General features: G+C 44.5%; 1 protein-coding gene across 2 annotated transcripts in view; it reads left to right on the forward strand.

The window, feature by feature from the left end:
• The window catches only part of RNF13 (ring finger protein 13), a 112,945-nt gene that overhangs the window by 29,274 nt on the left and 61,228 nt on the right, over positions 1–22,443 (forward strand). Inside the window, exons 2-4 of one of the 2 annotated variants that reach the window (XM_040428077.1) lie at positions 4,874–4,996; positions 6,916–6,996; positions 17,377–17,505. In XM_040428077.1, the coding sequence (XP_040284011.1) occupies positions 4,889–4,996; positions 6,916–6,996; positions 17,377–17,505 (318 nt within the window). In that variant the 5' untranslated portion in view covers positions 4,874–4,888. The remainder of the gene's footprint in view (positions 1–4,873; positions 4,997–6,915; positions 6,997–17,376; positions 17,506–22,443) is intronic. The other variant, XM_040428079.1, reaches the window with a different exon arrangement.

The following is a 22,443-nucleotide window of genomic DNA, read 5'->3' on the forward strand; positions in this document are numbered from 1 at the left end:
ATCCGTGTCCGTGATCCGTGGCCGTAGGTTAGTTTTTATACAGACGGATCCGAAGATCCGTCTGCATAAAAGCTTTTTCAGAGATGAGTTTTCACTTCGTGAAAACTCCAATCCGACAGTATATTCTAACACAGAGGCGTTCCCATGGTGATGGGGACGCTTCAGGTTAGAATATACTAAAAGAACTGTGTACATGACTGCCCCCTGCTGCCTGGCAGGTGCTGCCAGGCAGCAGGGGGCAGCCCCCCCCCCCCCCCTGTAGTTAACACATTGGTGGCCAGTGCGGCCGCCCCCCCCCCTCCCCTGTAGTTAACACATTGGTGGCCAGTGGGCCCCCCCTCCCCTGTAGTTACACATTGGTGGCCAGTGGGCCCCCCCCTCCCCTGTAGTTAACTCATTGGTGGCCAGTGCGGCCGGCCCCCCTCCCTCCCCTGTAGTTAACTCGTTGGTGGCCAGTGGGCCCCCCCCCCCCCCCTCCCTCCCCTGTAGTTAACTCGATGGTGGCCAGTGGGCCTTCTCCCCTCCCTCCCCCTCCTAATTAAAATCTCCCCCCTATCATTGGTGGAAGTGGAGTGTACCGATCGGAGTCCCAGTTTAATCGCTGGGGCTCCGATCGGTAACCATGGCAACCAGGACGCTACTGCAGTCCCGGTTGCCATGGTTACTTAGCAATTTGTAGAACCATTATAGCGACCTGCGATCTCTGCGTCCGGCCGGGAGCTCCTCCTACTGGTAAGTGACAGGTCCGGCCGAGAGCTCCTCCTACTGGTAAGTGACATGACCTGTCACTTCCCAGTAGGAGGAGCTCCCGGCCGGACGCAGACCATCGCAGCTCGCAGGTAAGTATAATGGTTCTACAAATTGCTAAGTAACCATGGCAACCGGGACTGCAGTAGCGTCCTGGTTGCCATGGTTACCGATCGGAGCCCCAGCGATTAAAGTGGGACTCCGATCGGTACACTCCGCTGCCACCAATTATAGGGGGGAGATTTTAATAAGGAGGTGGAGGGAGGGGAGAAGGCCCACTGGCCACCAACGAGTTAACGACAGGGGAGGGAGGGGGGGGGCCGGCCACACTGGCCACCAATGTGTTAACTACAGGGGGGGGGGCTGCCCCCTGCTGCCTGGCAGCACCTTCCAGGCAGCAGGGGGCAGTCATGTACACAGTTCTGTTAGTATATTCTAACCTGAAGCGTCCCCATCACCATGGGAACGCCTCTGTGTTAGAATATACTGTCGGTTCTGAGTTTTCACGAAGTGAAAACTCAGCTATGAAAAAGCTTTTATGCAGACGGATCTTCGGATCCGTCTGTATAAAAACTAACCTACGGCCACGGTTCACGGACACGGATGCCAATCTTGTGTACATCCGTGTTCTTTCACGGACCCATTGACTTGAATGGGTCCGTGAACCGTTGGCCGTGAAAAAAATAGGACAGGTCATATTTTTTTCACGGCCAGGAAACACGGATCACGGATGCGGCTGCAAAACGGTGCATTTTCCGATTTTTCCACGGACCCATTGAAAGTCAATGGGTCCGCGAAAAAAAACGGCACAACGGCCACGGATGCACACAACGGTCGTGTGCATGAGGCCTTACACAAAGGTCATATTGGTGCATTTATGGATGCAAATCCCAGATCTTATAATGCCAAACTAATGGATTTTATAGGGATCCATGATGACGTTATAGGCTCCGAATAAAACCTAAGAAACACAACCATTTCAGTTAGAGTACCTGTCCCCACAAAATACAGTGCAATCTGCAGGCAGCAGGTTATAGAGCAGGAGGAGCTGAGCAGATTATATATAATTTTGTGGGAAAAGATTCAGTAAAACTTGTATTTTATACATTTAGATCTCTACTTTTTGTAACTTCGAGGTTGTCTCACTTCAGCAAATAGCATTTATCATGTAGAGGAAGTTAAAGGGAACCTGTCACCGGGATTTTGTGTATAGAGCTGGGGACATGGGTTGCTAGATGGCCGCTAGCACATCCGCAATACCCAGTCCCCATAGCTCTGTGTGCTTTTATTGTGTAAAAAAAACAACTATTTGATACATATGCAAATTAACCTGAGATGAGTCCTGTCCCTGACTCATCTCACATACAGGATTCATCTCAGGTTAATTTGCATATGTATCAAATCGTTTTTTTTTACACAATAAAAGCACACGGAGCTATGGGGACTTGGTATTGCGGATGTGCTAGCGACCATCTAGTAACCCATGTCCTCAGCTCTATGCACAAAATCCCGGTGACAGGTTTCCTTTAATACAAGCCACTTACTAATGTATTGTGATTGTCCATATTGCTTCCTTTGCTGGCTGGATTCATTTTTCCATCACTTTATATGCTGCCCATTTCCATGGTTACGACCACCCTACAAGCTATCAGCGGAGGTCATGCTTGCACACTTTAGGAAAAAGCTTAGTGGTGAGCTGGCAAAACCGTTAACAGATTTATTTAACCAATCATTAGTAACAGGAGTCGTCCCGGAAGATTGGAAATTGGCTAATGTCGTGCCCATTCACAAGAAAGGTAGTAGGGAGGAATCGAGCAACTATAGACCAGTGAGTCTGACATCAATAGTAGGCAAATTAATGGAAACCCTATTAAAGGATAGGATTGTGGAACATCTAAAATCCCATGGATTGCAAGATGAAAAACAACATGGGTTTACTTCAGGGAGATCATGTCAAACAAATCTTATAGATTTTTTTGACTGGGTGAATAAAATAATGGACGGTGGAGGTGCAGTAGACATCCCATATCTAGATTTTAGTAAGGCTTTTGACACTGTCCCTCATAGAAGACTTATCAATAAACTGCAGTCATTGAGCATGGACTCCCATATTGTTGAGTGGATTAGGCAGTGGCTGAGTGACAGACAACAGAGGGTTGTAGTCAATGGAGAACATTCAAAACAAGGTCATGTTACCAGTGGGGTTCCACAGGGATCTGTACTGGGACCGATTTTGTTTAATATCTTCATAAGTGATATTGCAAAAGGCCTCGCTGGTAAGGTTTGTCTTTTTGCTGATGACACAAAGATAGGTAACAGGGTTGATGTTCCTGGAGGGAAACGCCAAATGGAAAAGGATTTAGGAAAACTAGAAGAATGGTCAGAACTCTGGCAACTGAAATTTAATGTGGATAAGTGCAAGATAATGCACCTGGGGCGTAAAAACCCAAGGGCAGAATATAGAATATTTGACACAGTCCTGACCTCAGTATCTGAGGAAAGGGATTTAGGAGTAATTATTTCAGAAGACTTAAAGGTGGGAAGACAATGTAATAGAGCAGCACGAAATGCCAGCAGAATGCTTGGATGTATAGGGAGAGGTATAAGCAGTAGAAAGAGTGAAGTGCTTATGCCGCTGTACAGAACACTGGTGAGACCTCACTTGGAGTATTGTGCGCAGTACTGGAGGCCATATCTCCAGAAGGATATAGATACTCTAGAGAGAGTTCAGAGAAGAGCTACTAAACTAGTACATGGATTGCAGGATAAAACTTACCAGGAAAGGTTAAAGGACCTTTTAATATGTATAGCTTGGAAGAAAGAAGAGACAGAGGGGATATGATAGAAACTTTTAAATACATAAAGGGAATCAACTCGGTAAAGGAAGAGAGCATATTTAAAAGAAGAAAAACTACCACAAGAGGACACAGTTTTAAATTAGAGGGGCAAAGGTTTAAAAGTAATATAAGGAAGTATTACTTTACTGAGAGAGTAGTGGATGCATGGAATAGCCTTCCTGCAGAAGTGGTAGCTGCAAATACAGTGAAGGGGTTTAAGCATGCATGGGATAGGCATAAGGCCATCCTTCATATAAGATAGGGCCGGGGGCTATCCATAGTATTCAGTATATTGGGCAGACTAGATGGGCCAAATGGTTCTTATCTGCCGACACATTCTATGTTTCTATGTTTCTATGTGTGCCCCCACAGTCCTGGCTACCATAGAGATCCACACTTTTTTTCCTATAGTGTGCAAGCGCGGCCACCACTGATGAATTTCAGGGTGGTCGTAACTAGGGATGAGCAAATCGACTTGGGATGAAACATCCGAAGTCTATTTGCATAAAAGTTTGTTCCAATACTGTACGGAGCAGGAGCTCCGTGCAGTATTAGAATGTATTGGCTCTGATGAGCCAAAGTTATTGCTTCGCGAAGTCTCACGAGACTTTGGGTAATAACTTCATAAATTTGTACTGTAAAAAACAATTTCCGGAACTCTGGTTCCGTTCCAAGTGGTACCACTGTACACAGGGGAGGTGTTAGCAGTGATGCCTAGCATTCTCTATGTAAGTGTGTATACATAGCTAGCTGCCAGTCACTGATACATGCACACGGGGGAGGTATGATCAGTGATGCATAGCATTCTCTGCGTAAGTGTGTATACAGAGAAAGCTGTTGTACACAGGGGAGGTGTTATCACGGGCACCAGCCATGTGTGCACCGTATCACTGATGTGGACCCCTACACTTAAATGGGTCCTCAATCCGAAAAATACGGTGTGAAACAGAGGCACGGATCGGAATCACTACAGTGCTTCCGAAGGTTTTCTTTCTAAAAACTCTGTAGCCGTGCCCTAATGCTCATGATGGACTGCACCCATAACCGACCCTGCTCCTGAGTTATGCTGTTCTGGAAGTCTGGCCAAAATATCTCCCATTTTGAGACTGAAAAGTCAACATAAGCTAAATATGCAAGTAGAATCTATTATTCCCAAGTTTTTCCTTTTCACTTTTTGGTATGAGTTCTTTTAAGGACAACAAAGCAACAGCCAAAATAGCGTGTGCTACTATTTCAGATGAATGCAGAACACTTACCACAGAAACTTGATGGTCTGCTTTTGTTTTCAGGTCGTGGATATCAACATGGACATCTTGAAAATGTGTGTTTTGTCTGTGAGAAGAATCAGTCTCTGGACAGTCCATGTCTTTGCCATCACTTACCTACTGCCCGTTAATGCAGACATTATAGCAGTAAGTGACAGTAACTTTTTTTTATTTTATTTTTTCCCTCTGCACATAGGTGTATGTATAAAGAAGTAAATATACAATGATCAGCCATAACATTAAAATCAAAGGGTAATACTGTAAATTACATTGATAGTCTTACAATGGCGCCTGGCTGGGGGTGGGAAAAAGAGAGCATTGAGTGAAGTCAGTTCCAGGGAAAACAAAATGGTGGATTTTGATGGGTGTGCCCAGTATCCAGTGACAGACCTAAAAGGTGGTCCTCAGTGGTCTAAGGAAGGGCCACCGATGAACTGGCAATTGGGTCACGGGCTTCCAAACCAAGACTCCTTGCTGCCTTGGGGAGCAATGGCTAGCCCATCTAGTCTGATCCCACAGAAGACATGTAGCATGTGGGCTATTATAGAAAGGTGCCAGAACACACACTGGCTGTGTATGGGGCTGCATAGACCCAAACTGGTCAGTGTCATTGCTGTGATCAGCCCCTTCCTCACTGCTTTTGACAGGGCCAGACAGTGGCAAAAGCAGCCAGGGAGGGTCTGGCCACAGAAAGGAGTGGAGCTTTAGTGCAACAGGAGCAATGGTGACTCCCTCATTGCACCATATGAAGAAAAATATCATTTTGGGAATGAAGCCTCGGATGAGCAAAAGAAAAACAACCTTTTAATCAGGTAAACTATAGCTATGTTTCTGTGCAAATTTATAGGGAGAATGCTGATGAGACAGACTCCTTATAAGGCCCCTTTCACACGAGCGAGTTTTCCGCGCAGGTGCGATCCGTGAAGTGAACGCATAGCACCCGCACTGAATCCTGACTCATTCATTTCAATGGGTCTGTGTACATGAGTGTGTGTGTGTGTGTGTGTGTGTGTGTATATATATATATATATATATATATATATATATATAATAAAAAATTTCACGCATCAGTTCTGCCTTGCGTGAAAAACACAGCATGTTCTATATTCTGCGTTTTTCACACAGCCCTGCCCCGTAGAAGTGAATGGGGCTTCAGTGAAAAACACATCGCATCCGCAAGCAAGTGCAGATGTAATGTGTTTTTCACTGATGGTTGCTAAGAGATGATGTTTGTAAACCTTCAGTTTTTTTTATATTGCGCGTGAAAAACCCTATCAAAGCGCATTGCACTCGCGTGAAAAAAGCGGAGCGCAATCGCAGACAAAACTGACTGAATTTGCTTGCAAAATGGTGCGAGTTTCACTCATCCGGACCTAATCCGTCATGCTCGTGTGAAAGAGGCCTAACATAGTAAGTGTCCAATGCATGCTGTATTTTTGTCACTGCTTATTGTCATTGCTCCATGGGAAACAAATATGCAAAGAATTATCTCCCCAAAAACGAACCATCTCGTCAGCGCCACTTATCTTGGGAGATAGCTTTTTGCATATTCTTTTCCTATGGAGCATTGCCAGTAAGTCTACATACCGTGGAGTACTTCCACAAACTCTCCATACAGGACTGGTCTCTTTAAGGAGATTCATCACCCTGCCTAAATTGCCTACTAGGAAAACCTAATAATCAAGCACTAAAAGGGCATGTTCACACGTAGCGTTTGAGGTGCGGTCACGACCACCATGATGCAGTGTTCAACACAGTTGTGTTTCATCTGCAAAAACCACAACCACACTGAAAACTGCATCATGGTTTTTTAGATGCACTTTTAACCACACATATGGCAAGGTCATGCAGTCTGGCATAAAGAGTATCTGTTCCACATTACTTGCATAGGCTACATACCCTGGAGTACTTCCAGTAAGTCTCCATACAGGACAGATTCAGCACCCAACCAGAATCCTGCTCCGTACTGATGAGGGTCCAACACCCCAAAACAGTTGGCATTAATATTTCTGTAAACTCTAGGGCTTGAAAAATAAGTATTATATTTTATATAATATATTTTTCAGTACACCGCTGACAATGTGTCGAAGTCATTTGAAGACCTTCCTGCGCGTTTTGGCTATAGGCTTCCCAGTGATGGCCTAAAGGTATGTGGAGATCTAATTAATAGTAGCTATATATATAAATAAAAAAAAGCTTGTTTTTGTGTGTGTGCGCGCACAATTTTAATAGGAAAATGAATATCTAAACAGTCCCTTGTGTCTTTTTAATCCTGGGGAATAGAGACCTTTTTATAGTTTCCACACAGGTGGCCCCTTTTTGGAGATTTCCTGCATGTGTGACATGGAATGATTGAATGTACCGAGCTATTCATTACAGTGATGAGTCACCATCATGAATCGGGGACACTTTAATCTGCACAGATGGGATTTATTTCCACAATCTGTTACTCAGAACAGTGCAGTGGATGAAGGAATTGCTCCTTGCCTTTGAGGTTTCCTTGTCTGTGCAGAACTGTCTTTCTGTTCCGTGATCTGTGAGTTACTTGGATGTAAACCAGTAAATGTTGCTCATTACTGAAGGCAGCGAAGCTTTTACCTGCACAGTAAATATTCGCGTCCTAGAGAAGCTAAGATGTGAATATACATCAAATTGCACCATGTCCGCCTGAGGTCAAAATCAGAGGCCCTCTTCTTTGATTTTGAGTCCATTTGGGTGCTGGTTCAGACCTGGTCCCCACAGGGAGTGCACCCCACCACTACTGAACTTTGACTCTAGGGTGCTGTTCCCTCCTTCGTTTTTGCATGATCCTCCTGAGGTGGCAGGAAGAAGTGATCCTCCTCCTCTCACATAAAGTGGACACTCAAACTGGGAACTGTACTTTAGTGCATTTGAACTTAATGCAAGAGACTCCAATATGTCCTTACTGGGTCACGTGAGACGCGTCACCGATGTAGCATCCACGTGACCTAGGGAGACCTGAGAGCTGCAGCGGCTAGGGGAAAGAAAAGGAGCCAGAACCCAGGAGCGGGGATCAGGTAAGTATGATACCCTCCACAGGTTCAGCCATGCTAATGTGGGGGTCTGCTCTAGAGGTCCCCAGAGAAGGGAATTGTGGCTGTGTAACCATCCATATCCCAGAGGTAACACTTGCACCCCCTCTGGTTTTGTAGAACTGAAATTACAGCACCCTAGATCCACTGTAGAAGTGGGTGGGGGTTCTAATTTTTATACCTGCAATATGGATAGTTAATATGCAAATAAAAAGAAAACAATTAATTTTTTTTTTTTTACTCTACCACTTCCCTATCCACCATTGGGCTTACAATAAACATTTCTATACACTGATGCTTTCCCCCCATTTTCAGGTATCCACAAGGTGCACCTAATTTGTTTTTGCTGTACATTGGCATGAAAGGGTTATTTGGCTGCAGAAATACAGCTCAGGGAGTTAAGGGGTTTTCTGAGACTTTTATACTGATGATCTATCCTTTTGGATAGGTCATCAGTATCTGATTGGTGGGGGTCTGACACCTCGGACCTCCGACGATCATCTGTTTGAGAAGGCAGCAGTGCTTTTCCTAGGCCAGTGGCAATACGTCCATGTGTCATATGGCCTAGATGCGGCTCAGCCCCATAGAAGTGAATGGGGCTGAGTGCGATACCAAGTACAGCTGCTATACAATGTTCGACACTGTGCTTGGTAAGCAAGGAGAAGGCAGGGGTCCCTGGTGTCTGACCCCACCGGTCAAATGCTGAGAACCTACAGGGAGTGCAGAATTATTAGGCAAGTTGTTTTTTTGAGGATTAATTTTATTATTGAACAACAACCATGTTCTCAATGAACCCAAAAAACTCATTAATATCAAAGCTGAATATTTTTGGAAGTAGTTTTTAGTTTGTTTTTAGTTTTAGCTATTTTAGGGGGATATCTGTGTGTGCAGGTGACTATTACTGTGCATAATTATTAGGCAACTTAACAAAAAACAAATATATACCCATTTCAATTATTTATTTTTACCAGTGAAACCAATATAACATCTCAACATTCACAAATATACATTTCTGACATTCAAAAACAAAACAAAAACAAATCAGTGACCAATATAGCCACCTTTCTTTGCAAGGACACTCAAAAGCCTGCCATCCATGGATTCTGTCAGTGTTTTGATCTGTTCACCATCAACATTGCGTGCAGCAGCAACCACAGCCTCCCAGACACTGTTCAGAGAGGTGTACTGTTTTCCCTCCTTGTAAATCTCACATTTGATGATGGACCACAGGTTCTCAATGGGGTTCAGATCAGGTGAACAAGGAGGCCATGTCATTAGATTTTCTTCTTTTATACCCTTTCTTGCCAGCCACGCTGTGGAGTACTTGGACGCGTGTGATGGAGCATTGTCCTGCATGAAAATCATGTTTTTCTTGAAGGATGCAGACTTCTTCCTGTACCACTGCTTGAAGAAGGTGTCTTCCAGAAACTGGCAGTAGGACTGGGAGTTGAGCTTGACTCCACCCTCAACCCGAAAAGGCCCCACAAGCACATCTTTGATGATACCAGCCCAAACCAGTACTCCACCTCCACCTTGCTGGCGTCTGAGTCGGACTGGAGCTCTCTGCCCTTTACCAATCCAGCCACGGGCCCATCCATCTGGCCCATCAAGACTCCCTCTCATTTCATCAGTCCATAAAACCTTAGAAAAATCAGTCTTGACGTTTCAGCTTGTGTGTCTTGTTCAGTGGTGGTCGTCTTTCAGCCTTTCTTACCTTGGCCATGTCTCTGAGTATTGCACACCTTGTGCTTTTGGGCACTCCAGTGATGTTGCAGCTCTGAAATATGGCCAAACTGGTGGCAAGTGGCATCTTGGCAGCTGCACGCTTGACTTTTCTCAGTTCATGGGCAGTTATTTTGCGCCTTGGTTTTTCCACACGCTTCTTGCGACCCTGTTGACTATTTTGAATGAAACGCTTGATTGTTCGATGATCACGCTTCAGAAGCTTTGCAATTTTAAGAGTGCTGCATCCCTCTGCAAGATATCTCACTATTTATGACTTTTCTGAGCCTGTCAAGTCCTTCTTTTGACCCATTTTGCCAAAGGAAAGGAAGTTGCCTAATAATTATCCACACCTAATATAGGGTGTTGATGTCATTAGACCACACCCCTTCTCATTACAGAGATGCACATCACCTAATATGCTTAATTGGTAGTAGGCTTTCGAGCCTATACAGCTTGGTGTAAGACAACATGCATAAAGAGGATGATGTGGTCAAAATACTCATTTGCCTAATAATTCTGCACGCAGTGTATTCCGAGGATTTACAAGATCTTGGAAAACCCTCTTAAAGGGTTGGTTGTTCCAAGAAAAAAAGTGTTTATAGTTAAATCCTGCCCATAATTACAAGCATCTTTGCATTTACACTTAATAATGCTTTTGCCGTATATTCCAGGAATAATGTGAGTATAGCGCCACCTGCTGTTTCTGTTGAACAGTCTTTCTGGGTCCACTCATTGAAACATGAAGGGTGTTCAGTTGCACCAACAGGTGGCACTGGTCTAACATTATGACCTCGCCACACAGGAATTTGAGCATTTTCTTTAAATAAACTTTAATTTTAAACTTCAATTTTTTTTTTGCACACTTATAATAATGGGCTGAATTTATTATAAGCATTTTTCATGAGTCAACCCCAGTGGTGTTTATAGCTGTTTTGGATCCTATGGTTGTATGGGGCCCTTTAATACTGTGTATATGCCAGGGGGTGGTGACGGGGCTTAATACCTCCTCCCTGTGTCTCTTCTCTGCTGCTCTCCTCATTGGGCTGATGGACAATACGTAATGGTGTCTGCCATCTGTTGGTGAATATTACTTTGGAGATATTCACCTGTTATTAGCGGATGGCAGACGGCAGTGGAACTGGAATGAGGATGGGAGAGCTTTCTCCTAGCCGTAGCATCTGCACGTCACTGCTGCGCAGCCCCCTCTGTGTCAGAAAAGGCAAGTGTGTGTGTCTATATGTGCTTGCATGTGTATATATCTTTTGGGTTTCTTGCTGTGTGTGCATGTGTACAAAATCCTGCATATCGGTGCCACCTGCTATGGTGTGTGAACATTGGGTACTGCTCTGGAGCTTTCCATAAAAAGGAAGTAAGAAGTAAGAGTCTGCACTGAATGTCTTCTGTCTCATGGACTGCAGAGATCATTGTTGCAGGGCTGGTGCAAGGATTTTTGCCACTTTAGGCAAAAGCTAATTTTCAGCCACCTATTGCATGCAACATTTAACTATGGTCATGTACCCTGTGCCAGTCTGACTATGGTCGCGTACCCGGTGCCAGTCTGACTATGGTCATGTGTATATATAATATCCAGCCATTGTCTGCCACCTAGTACCATCCCAGTGATGCCAATCACTCTGCGCTGTTCAGCAGGTTGGCACACCAAACACTAGCAGTGCCACCTATTCACTGCCAGGCGCCATTCAGCCACTGTCTGAAATCCTGTGCCACCAGGGCAACCCAAAACAGTATGCTGCCTTGTGCCCTCTGCCAGTCTGGCACTGTCCTGCACCCTGTACCATTCATAGCCCTTTAGACAGTCTGTGACACCTATTAGGCTCCATGTGCCACTGCTGAGCACCCTGTGCCAGTCAGAATCTATGGCCCCTAGTCAAGCAGCAGGTGTGCCCTGACCCCTGTACAAAAGTGTGTGCCACCCTGCTGCCAGTCACTGTCCTGCAGCCTCTGACACCCTAGTGCAGGTTGTCAGAGTGCGGTTGCCAGGGGTGCTCACCAGGTTCTGCTCCTCGCTGTGCTCCAGGTCCACATTGCCTTGGCTCTTGCCAAGATCATGTGTCTTTGGCGCGTGATCCTGCGAGACCCACCTCTGGAGGTCACTGGTCTCGCGGGATTGCGCGCCCCAAGTCAGGGCCGGTGCAAGGATTTTTGTCAACAGAAGCAAATGTACATTTTGCCCCTCATGATTCATGTCCATTTCTTTCCCCCCCCCCCCATGTGCTAATATCATAGTGCCATCCTCTCCCCCTGCCCCCTAATGTGCCAGTATCAAGTGCCTCTCTCCTCACCCCTCCATGTGCCAGTATCATGGCACCAATAGCCCCCCCCCCCCCCCCCCCCCCCCCCCGCTCCTCCGTGGCAGTAAAGTAGCAGTCCGGTATTTAAAAAAAAAAAAAAAAAAAAACACTTTCAGAAAAGTTTCTCCTGGGATTCGAACTCACAACCTTTCACATCAGAGGCAAGGCATTTACCCTCACAGCTATGAAAGCTGTATTACTAGTTGCTTAAAAAAAAAAAAATATAAGACTTCTACTGTAGATAACTTTGATACTTAGTGTACATCCATACACATGACAGCTGCCCCAGTACACTGTGTATGGATGTAGCAGAGCTGGGTTTGTTGGGGCAGCTGACATGTGTATGGATGTACACTAGGTATCAAAGTTACCTACATTAGAAGTCTTTATATTATTATTATTATTATTATTATTATTATTATTATTATGCAACTGGTAATACAGCTTTCATAGCTGTGAGGGTAAATGCCTTGCCTCTGATGTGAAATGTCGTGAGTTCGAATCCCAGGAGAAACTTTTCTGAAAGAAAGCCTAAATGAGATTTAAATACACCAGGGTCTCGTAGCTGTGTGTCAGCTGTGTGTGCCGCTCTCTCTGCCCGAAGTGAACAAACTCATGCTCGCACTCATCGGAGCGCATCCGGCCGGCAAGTACAGGAACAGAAGGAGATGATGTCAGATGGATGACAAGTAGGGGGCGGGGCGCAGGCGGCAGCCCTGCATTCTTGGGTCACTTCTTAAAGGGGTTGTCTCACTTCAGCAAATGGCATTTATTATGCAGAGAAAGTTGAAGGGGTTGTTCAAGCCCCTCTAATACCCATGTGTGCACCAGAGAGGCCGGTGCTTTTCCTTTAGTGTGCAAGCATGTCCACCCCTGCTGGATTGTAGGGTGGTCGTAAACCCCTGGATACGAGCAGTGTATAATGTGATGACAAAATAAATCAAGCCACCAAAGGAGGCAATATGGACAATCGCAGTACATTAGGAAGTGCCTGCTATTAACTTTCTCTACATGATAAATGCCATTGGATGAAGTAGGACAATTTATTTAACATAATTTGGGGCAATGCATGGCTTAATACACAAAGGGGTTGGTCACTCTCATCTTGGCAACTCTTGCTCATAGTGAGCCCTCTCTGCCGTGTTCTTGAAGTTCACAAGATGCGATTAGTCAGATGTAGTCATTGTGCCCCTTTGTAAACAGTATCAGATGACTCCATGTAGAACATCTGACTAGCAATGTGTATGAAAAGCCACTTTATAAATGCCTGTATCAAACCATTTTATGTATGTGACTGTAATCCAGAAGAGTCACATTCTAACAGAAGTATTTTGTATTCTCGCAGCTATTTAACCCTCTGTCGGTGATATCTAAGAAATAAAGAAATGCCCCATCTGTATAAATTATGGACTACTAAATATACTATAACTGTGCTTATCATGTCGTCATCACCATGTCTGGGCTCCTAGTTTCTCAGTATTACTTGCTGGATCTGTGTGTCCTGGAGGATGCTGTTGCCTTCCCCCTGCAAAGAGTCTTTTGTGTGTTGTCACCCTTGCATGCTCCCCCCTTTCCACAGCCTAATCTGCAGTGCACATCCTCTTCCCCCTCCCTGCTGCCATCTGTAACACTGAGAGAAGGGAGGGGGAGAGCAGAGAGAGCTATGCACTGATGGATATATTCCAGTTTCAGTAGCAGCTAGGTGACACAGTCCACATTATCAGTCAAATCAGTAGGATATTATCTTATCTTAAGACTGTTTAGGCTACTTTCCCACCTGCGTTAGGTGTGGATCCGTCTGGTATCTGCACAGACTGATCCGCACCTATAATGCAAACGATTGTATCCGTTCAGAACGGATCCGTTTGCATTCCAGAGCGGAATGGTGACTAAACGGAGGCAAACTGATGCCTTCTGAACGGATCCTTATCCATTCAGAATGCATTGGGGCTAAACTGATCTGTTTTGGGCCGCTTGTGAGAGCCCTGAAACGGATCTCACAGGCGGACCCAGAAACGCCAGTGTGAAAGTAGCCTTAGAAAGTTGATTAATTTTGTATTTAGGAAGCAAATGAACATGATAAACAATTCTGTCCAAAGGTGTTGATTGCTTTTTAAAGTTTTTTTATAATATTTGTTTAAAGGATGTTGTGTGTTTTTTATTTATTTTTATTTTTTTTCTCCTCCCCTGTAAACTATACCCCACTAAGGATATTGCAGTATAACCTTATTCATGAGCCATGGGGGGAAATCTATATCCCTCTCCATTATAGAAGCTTAACCAAGCTATTAAAAAGGTTGTCCCTTTAGGACAGAAACCGATCAAATGGCGATCCTCACTTGGGAACCCCCTCTGAGCCAGAATGGAGAAGCTGCTGCTGCTGTGACGGACCTGGCCAGTCCATGCATTACATAGTTGGTCATTCATCTGAATGGCCAGGCTACTGTAGAGGAAACCTTTGGATAGACTCATCCTCTATCGGCCATGACAGCTGAATAGTGGGAATCGTGCTTTGTTCACTCTATTTGTTGAAAATGATGGATATCTTGATGGAACCAGAAGCACCCATTATAAATCGGTAGAGTTTGTCGGCTGGTGCTGTGTTCATTGTATGACAGATCTGTCCGAGCCAGGGGTGTAACTACCATAGCGGCAGACCATGCAACTGCTATGGGGCCCAGGGCAAGAGGGGGCCCAGTCTTAGGGTGCATTCACACGTCCGTATGTGGTTTGCGGTTCTGCAAAACGCGAAGACCGGCAATGTGCGTTCCGCATTTTCCGGACCGCACATCACCTGCCCTCTCATAGAAAATGCTTTTTCTTTTCCGCAATTGCGGACAAGAATAGGACATGTTCTATTTTTTGGGCGGTATGGAAGTGCGGGTCCGCAAATGCGGACAGCACATTCCGGCCCCATTGGAAATGAATGTGTCCGCAAAATTGCGGACGTGTAAATGGACCCTTAGTTGGGATTATCTCCTCTTCTACTGGAGGTGAAAACTTGGTCAGGACTCTACCCTCAGGAACAACTTTTAGCAAATGAGGCAGTAAAAAAATGGCCCAAGGGTAATTAAAAAGGCCTTGGGCATAAACCCTTTTGTCCTGTGTCGGGGGCCCGGTTTGATACTTGCTATGGGGCCCTTACTTCTCTATTTACGCCACTGGTCAGAGCATGGTGATGTCAGCAGAGCATTAGATGAAGCAAATCCTTTTGCAAGCCAGAAATCATTGTTAGATGGTACACAATCTTATTGATAATCACAGCCTTCAAGGGGCTATTTCGTAAAAAAGGGAGAAGAACTCTGAATGGAGCTCTTTACTGTGACACCCTGTAATCTACGGTAAACAATGCGTTCTCATTTGTCCACTAGATGGTGCTGTGCTCTTCTAAACCGAGCCGACAGTGCACTGGTGCAAGGTAACATGCTCGAATGAATGCACAGATTGACAAATGAAGTATTTGGTGTAGTCCATATTACACATTGCAATGTCCTCTGCATGCATTCCGATCACTAATAAATGTGTAATAATAATAATGATTAAGTAGCTGTGCGCATTAAAAGTGTAGATGTAAGTCTGAGTTCCCCAAAACTCTCAGAATGGCCTGAGATTTAGACATTGCTGGGAGTTTTCTACCTCTGAGGTTGGTGAACTCCTGATGTTAATGAAGAATATACTCCGACCCCTCACCTTCTCCTGAAGCCATTGTTCCAAGATTAGTCATAAGCTACTTCAGGTCAGTGACATTAAACAGGGATTCTCTGACAGTCTGGTTTTCAACTCGAGGTCCACAATGTGTATATATTAGCTTTAGGCCCGTTTGCTTTAGGCTCCTTTCACACGGGCAAGTTTTCCACGCGGGTGCAATGCATGAGGTGAACGCATTGCACCCGCACTGAATCCGGACCCATTAATTTCTATGGGGCTGTACACATGAGCAGTGATATCACTTGTGCGTTGCGTAAAAATCGCAGCAAGCTCTATATTGTGCGTTTTTCACACAATGCAGGCCCCATAGAAGTGCATAGGGCTGCATGAAAATCACAAGCATCCTCAAGCAAGTGCGGATGCGGTGCGATTTTCACACATGGTTGTTAAGGAGACTATCGGGATGGAGACCCGATCATTATTATTTTCCCTTATAACATGGTTATAAGGGAAAATAATAGCATTCTGAATACAGAATGCTTAATAGCATTCAGAATGCTAAGTAAATTAGGGATGAAGGGGTTAAAAAAAATAATAAAATTTTACTCACCTTAATCCTCTTGGTCACGTAGTGGATCTCCTCTTCTTTCTTCAGGACCTGGGTAAAGGACCTTTGCCGTCACTGCACTCATAACATGGTCCATCACATGTGATGAGCGCAGTGACGTCATCAAAGGTCCTTTACCCAGGTCTTGAAGAAAGAAGAGGAGATCCGCTACGCGACCAAGTGGATGGGGCGAGTTAAATTAGTTTTATTTTTAACCCCTCAAAGGACATTTTAGTAAGCATTCTGTATTAAGAATGCTATTATTTTCCTTTTATAACCATGTTATAAGGGAAAATAATAAAATATACAGAACACCTAACCCAAACCCGAACTTCAGTGAAGAAGTTCGGGTTTGGGTACCAAACATGCCGATTTTTCTCACGTGAGTGCAAAACGCTTTGCACTCACGCGGAAAAATCACACATTTTCCCGCAACGCACCCACTTCCTATCCGGCCCTCACACGCGACCCCCATGTGAAAGAGGCCTTATTGTCTGAGCTCCAATTATATTAGGAATACACTGGTTATGTAAAAGATTGAATGGAAACCTTCATTGCTTCTCCCCACTCGCTGAAGACCTGTCCTGGTCACAGTTCTGTCTTGTAAAGAGCCCTGCACCTGTGCGGTCACTACACCAACTAGGTTCTCATCCACTTAAATAAACGAGGTACCAGCAACTTTAAAGGGAACCTGTCACATTGAACATGGTGTCTGAGTTACAGGCAGCTTGTTATAGAGCAGGAGGAGCTGAGCAGACTGATATATAGTTTTATGGGGAAAGATTCATTCTAACTTGTAATTTATTCATTTAAATTCCTGCTCATTCTGGACTTTGACGTCAGGGAGGCGGTCCTATCAGTGACTGACAGCCTTCCTCTATGACTATGTATACAGAGACAGCTGTCAATCACTGATAGGACCGCCTCCTTGACGTCAAAGCTCAGAATGAGCAGGAATATAAATGTATAAATTAAAAGTTTTACTGAATCTTTTTACTTAAAACTATATATAAGGTACAGGTTATTTTTTTAAAATAATAAGTAAGAATTTAAGAAAGTCAAAGTGTAATAGAATAGACTTTCTTTACTGATTTTAGAAATATTTATGGCAGTGTTTGGTTATGTCAGACTTTTTTTTATTTTTTTTTATACAATTTTTATTTTATTTTTTATATTCTTTAGGGGTTTTTGGTGATATCCAAGCCAGAGAATGCTTGTGAACCCATCGCACCCCCACCAGTGGAGAAGGACAACATTTCTAGCGTTTATATAGTACTCATCCGCAGACTGGACTGCAACTTTGACCTCAAGGTAAGTCCTTTTGTGCCCATTCTATGATATGCTTAACACTACAGAAAGAATTTCTTAACATAAAATAAATGGCAGCGAAAAAGTTTCTGCAATAATTACAAGGTTGCTTTAAGGCAGGTTTACACCGCACCGTGTTACAGCCGATTGTCGGGAAGGAAGCTTTCCTTCCTGATAGTCGGCTGCTCGCTCAGTGAAGGTGAAAGCTGCATTTACCTACAGCGATCTCCTTCACTGTATGAGGATGGGGGATAGCTATAGCGATCCCTCATCCCCATACAGAATCATTGTTTCTGGGTTACAGAAACAATGTTCATTGGGTGATCGGGGCACATTTAGACTGGCAGACTGTCAGGAATGAGCATTCACCGGAATGGTCATTCACAATAATTTGCTCAAAAATCGGGCAGTCTAAATCCACCTCCTCAGAGGGGGATATAAGAAGGTGCAGGCCAACTCTGTGGCCACATAATCGCTGTACAGACTAGAGATTAGCATCATTGACATGTTCCCAGTGGTTTGACAATCTAATTTGCAGACATACACACAGGGACAATTTCCTATCGGTATATCTTCAGAGTGTGGGAAGCCACCCTTGTAAACTCCATGCAGATGTTCCTCTTGGTGGTATTTGAACCCAGAGCCCCAGCACTGCAGGGCAACAGTACGAGTGAGCCACTGTACACAGAGTTGCTTCAAGCGTGTCTTCCATAGGAAACTGCAGATGTTGCATTGTATTTCTATTCCTCAATTTTACTATTGATGGCCCATCTTCAGGATAGGCCATTAATATCTTATCGGCAGGGTTCTGACCCTGTGGCCACATCAATGCTGGATATACAAGATAAATGGAGACAGGAGGCAGCGCCACATGTGCGGTGTCAGTGAGAAGGTATCAAGGTGTAAAGCTGTATTACGCTTACCGTGTAGTGTTGTGAGGAGCCACAACAACTAGGAAGTGCCTTGCTGTTTTTTTTTTTGTCGAGACCAGCGAACTGAAAGCCCAGACTGTAACCACGATTCTCTGTTCTTGCTACAAAAGCGATCGTCAGGAGGTATACACATACAAGATCAAATAGGGGATGGAACCGCTTGTTCGCCGCTGTCGGAGCAGGATTCAGACGAACATCAAAGATGATGTAAGGAAGTCTTTATTATAGTCTAGTCTACGCGTTACGGCAAGAAATGCCCTCTTCATCAAGACAATGGATTTTGGATGGTTGTTCCGGTATCTATTGTGGTATTTACGTACTCAGGAGAAATTGAGTAACAGATTTGGTGGGTTTTTTTCTCCTTTTAACCCTTGCAACAATAAAAAATTTGGGGCTAAAGCAACGCCCTTTTGGAAAAATGTTAATAAATTCTGACACCCGTTGAGTCAAAACAATCACTACATCCCTATCTGAATTATTTGGGGATTCTAGTTTAGTTTATTTCCTTGGGGCTTTCACTGCACTGGTACCTCAAGGGTGTTGCAAATTCAACTTGGCATCCAAACCCATTCCAGTAAAATCTGTGTTTTTAAAAGCCATGTTTTAGCACCTCAAGGCCTCTGCAAACCTAAAATGGTGCCCAAATATTTTCTTAAAAAAAGACCCATAATCCACAAGGTGCTCCTTCAATTCTGAAGCCAGTATTTGAGTCAAGTAGCACTCTAGGGCCACATATGGGATATTTCTAATAACTAAAAAAAATTGTGGGTTTTTTTTTTTTTTTAAAACATTGTTTATTGGGGGGGCATGCTAACATATTGGCCTCTCAAAGCCATTCCAGAACTTAAATGGTCCCTAAAAAATAGGATTTAGAAATTTTCTTGAAAATTTGTAAAATTGCTGCTAAACATATAATTAGAGGTGGGACCTCGAATCTTGCTGGATTCGTGGACTCGAATCCCGACGTAATTTACCCGATACGAATCCCTGAGGCCCAGACTGGTGGCGGCGGCAGGAGATGAGCGCTTTGCTGCTGCGGCAGGGGAGGGAGAGGCGTCTCCCTTCCCTGTTTTTGTGATCGACTGCGGGCCTTGTGCCGGGAGCCTATTAGAGGCCGGTGCAGGCGGTGTGATGACGTCATTGCGCCGCCTGAGCAGTACAGCGCGGGACACAGGCCGAAATAGGCCTGCATCGCAGCAGAGGTAAGTAATTGTTTTTTATATATATATTTTTTTTTATCTGTTACTGGCACACTGGGGGGAGGCACTATGATACTGGCACATTATGGGGGGGAGATGGCACTATGATACTGGCACATGGGGGGGGGGGGGGGGGGAGTAGAGACACTTGATACTGGCACATGGGGGGGGGGGGGGGAGAGGCACTTGATACTGGCACATGATTGGGGGGGTATCTATGGGGACAATTACTGGCACATTATTGGGGGGCACTATGGGGGTCCTTTTTTACTGGCACACTATTGGCTGGCACTGTGGGGCCACTTCTTATTGGCACATTATTGGGGGGCTCTATGGGGGCATCTACTGAGGCCACAAAAAGGGGTATTTTATATGGGGGGCTCTGTGTGGTACTAGTATTATCTGTTTCTGCAGCATAGTATTGGGGAGCACAGCGGCACAGTATTGGGGGCGGTAGGATGATTTGTCTAGAAGATGAAAGGATGATGGAAAAGTAGTAAACTAAGATTTTTTTATTTATTTTTCAAACTGCAGAGACGAAAAATGGTGGTCTGGTCTGAAGGTCTGAAAAGAGAAGCTGAGGAAAGAGAATATCTACATCAAAGGAGACGTCACTGGTTGTAAGAGGTATGTGTGCTGTATTACCCTGTATTTCTGTAGTGATAGGAGTATGGGTGTAACGATCGCGGTCATAGAGGGTGCGACTGTGACTGAGGGGGTGGAGGCGGAATTTCAGACAAACTGACGTGGTCTGACTTTGTTTCTTACACCGTTCACACAATTATGTACAGGATTCGAGATTCAAAAGATTCAATATATTCGAGAACCTTTCGGATTCTAAAACAATTGGATTTGTCCCACCTCTACATATAATATCACCCTCTATTTGTTTGTTGGTATTTTTAGAACCAAAAGATAACAATAGGTAACAGATGCACTAGCGGCAGGGGACTCCATGCAGTACTTAGTCCAGCTGCCTCTCGCCGTGCCGCCAACGGAACTCCGCCCCCACCCCTGTCATAGTCAATGCAGACGGAGCGGCAGTCCGGGGGCACACGTGAACTGGCGGCAGGACGGATCCGACAGGCTGTTCACCCGCCGGAACAACCTGCCGGAGTCCCCTAACGCTAATGTGAAAAGTACCCTCAGGTAAAATAGAGATAACTTTTCAAAAATAGTAGTGATATATCTTTGTCACTTTCTTAACCCATTGGTGATCACCAATACGCCTTTTTACAGCGGTCACTAAGGGGCCTTAGGCTGGGCCGCCGCCTTTTCACTGAGCCCAGTCTAAGTGCTGCATGGGTCCCCTGTGCAGAGTGGGAGCTTAGCTCTCACATGAGCCATGCTCCTGTTCTAACAGCCCGGACCGGCTGTGGGACTATCAAGTGGTTAATAAAATTTTTTTTTTTTTTTTTTTTTTTTTTTTTTTTTTTAATCCAATAAAAAATATATGCTTTTTTTACCATTTAAAAAATATACTTTTCAATGAAAAAAAAATGCAACAATAAAATCTCCTCCATGTTTGGCATTGCCGTGTTTGTAACGACCTGCACTACACAAATATCATGTAAATGATCCTCTATGGTGAAAGCAGTAAAAATTAAAATTACCAAAAAATGTTATTTATACCCACAAATGAACGCTGCAAAATTTATAGAAACTCAGTGACAGTATTGCTGGTTTTTCCCCATATCCCTCCCAGAAAGAGTTAATAAGATATGTTTACAGTTACATAGATAAAAAAAATAAAGAAGTTTTATAGCTCTTGGAAGGAGACAATGAAAAAAGGAAGAAAAATGATTGGTCAGTAAGGCTACTTTCACACTAGCGTCGGGGCTCCGTTTGAAGGGTCTCACAAGCGGCCCCGAACGCATCCGTCCAGCTACCAATGCATTCTGAGTGGAATGCATCAGTCTGGCAGCGTTCAGCCTCCGTTCCGCTCAGCAGGTGGACACCGGGTGTCCGCCTGGCCGTGCGGAGGCAAACGGATCCGTCCAGACTTACAATGTAAGTCAATGGGGACGGATCCGTTTGAAGTTGAGACAATATGGCTCAATTTTCAAACTGATCCGTCCCCCATTGACTTTCAATGTAAAGTCTGGACGGATCCGTCTGAACAACTTTCACACTTTAGAATTTTTTCTAAACTATAATGCAGACGGATCCGTTCTGAACGGATTACGGATCCAAACGTCTGCATTATAGGAGAGGATCCGTCTGTGCAGACACCAGACGGATCCTCTCTGAACGCAAGTGTGAAAGTAGCCTAAGGCCCAAAACAGGCTGGTCACTAAGGGGGTTGAAGACTTTTCTTAAGGGGATTGTGCCAAAAAAACTATTTTGCATTTTTCAAACCAGCACCTTAGCCACTTACCTTACCTTACACGCCTCAGACTTGACCGGCCTTTAAAAACATGAATACTTATTGTACCAGGCATGTTTTATCATTTCAGCCATTTGCTCAGGTTGTAGAGCTACCATTCTGGTTCTTTATCAGAATCTATTGTGTATGGCTGGTCAGTTGTTTTAAAGGGGTATTTTATTTAAATTTTTTATTTGCTGGGCCTCTTGCACATGACAGTGAAAAATGGCCTTGTGACGGCCGTTTAAGGAAGGGCCATCGCACGGCCATTTTTAGCACCAATGAAAGTCTAAAGGGCTATTCACATGGCCGTTCATTTAACCATGACCATGTCGTCAGTTCATTGGTTGTCCTTTCTTGGACCGTTCTAGGTAGTAGGTAGTAACCACTGCCTTCTAGGAACACTACACAGGGCATGTGACTTTGAAGATGCTCTGGCCCAGTC

Source organism: Bufo bufo, chromosome 4, assembly GCF_905171765.1.
Source record: "Bufo bufo chromosome 4, aBufBuf1.1, whole genome shotgun sequence".
In the NCBI taxonomy this organism is placed as follows: domain Eukaryota; kingdom Metazoa; phylum Chordata; class Amphibia; order Anura; family Bufonidae; genus Bufo; species Bufo bufo.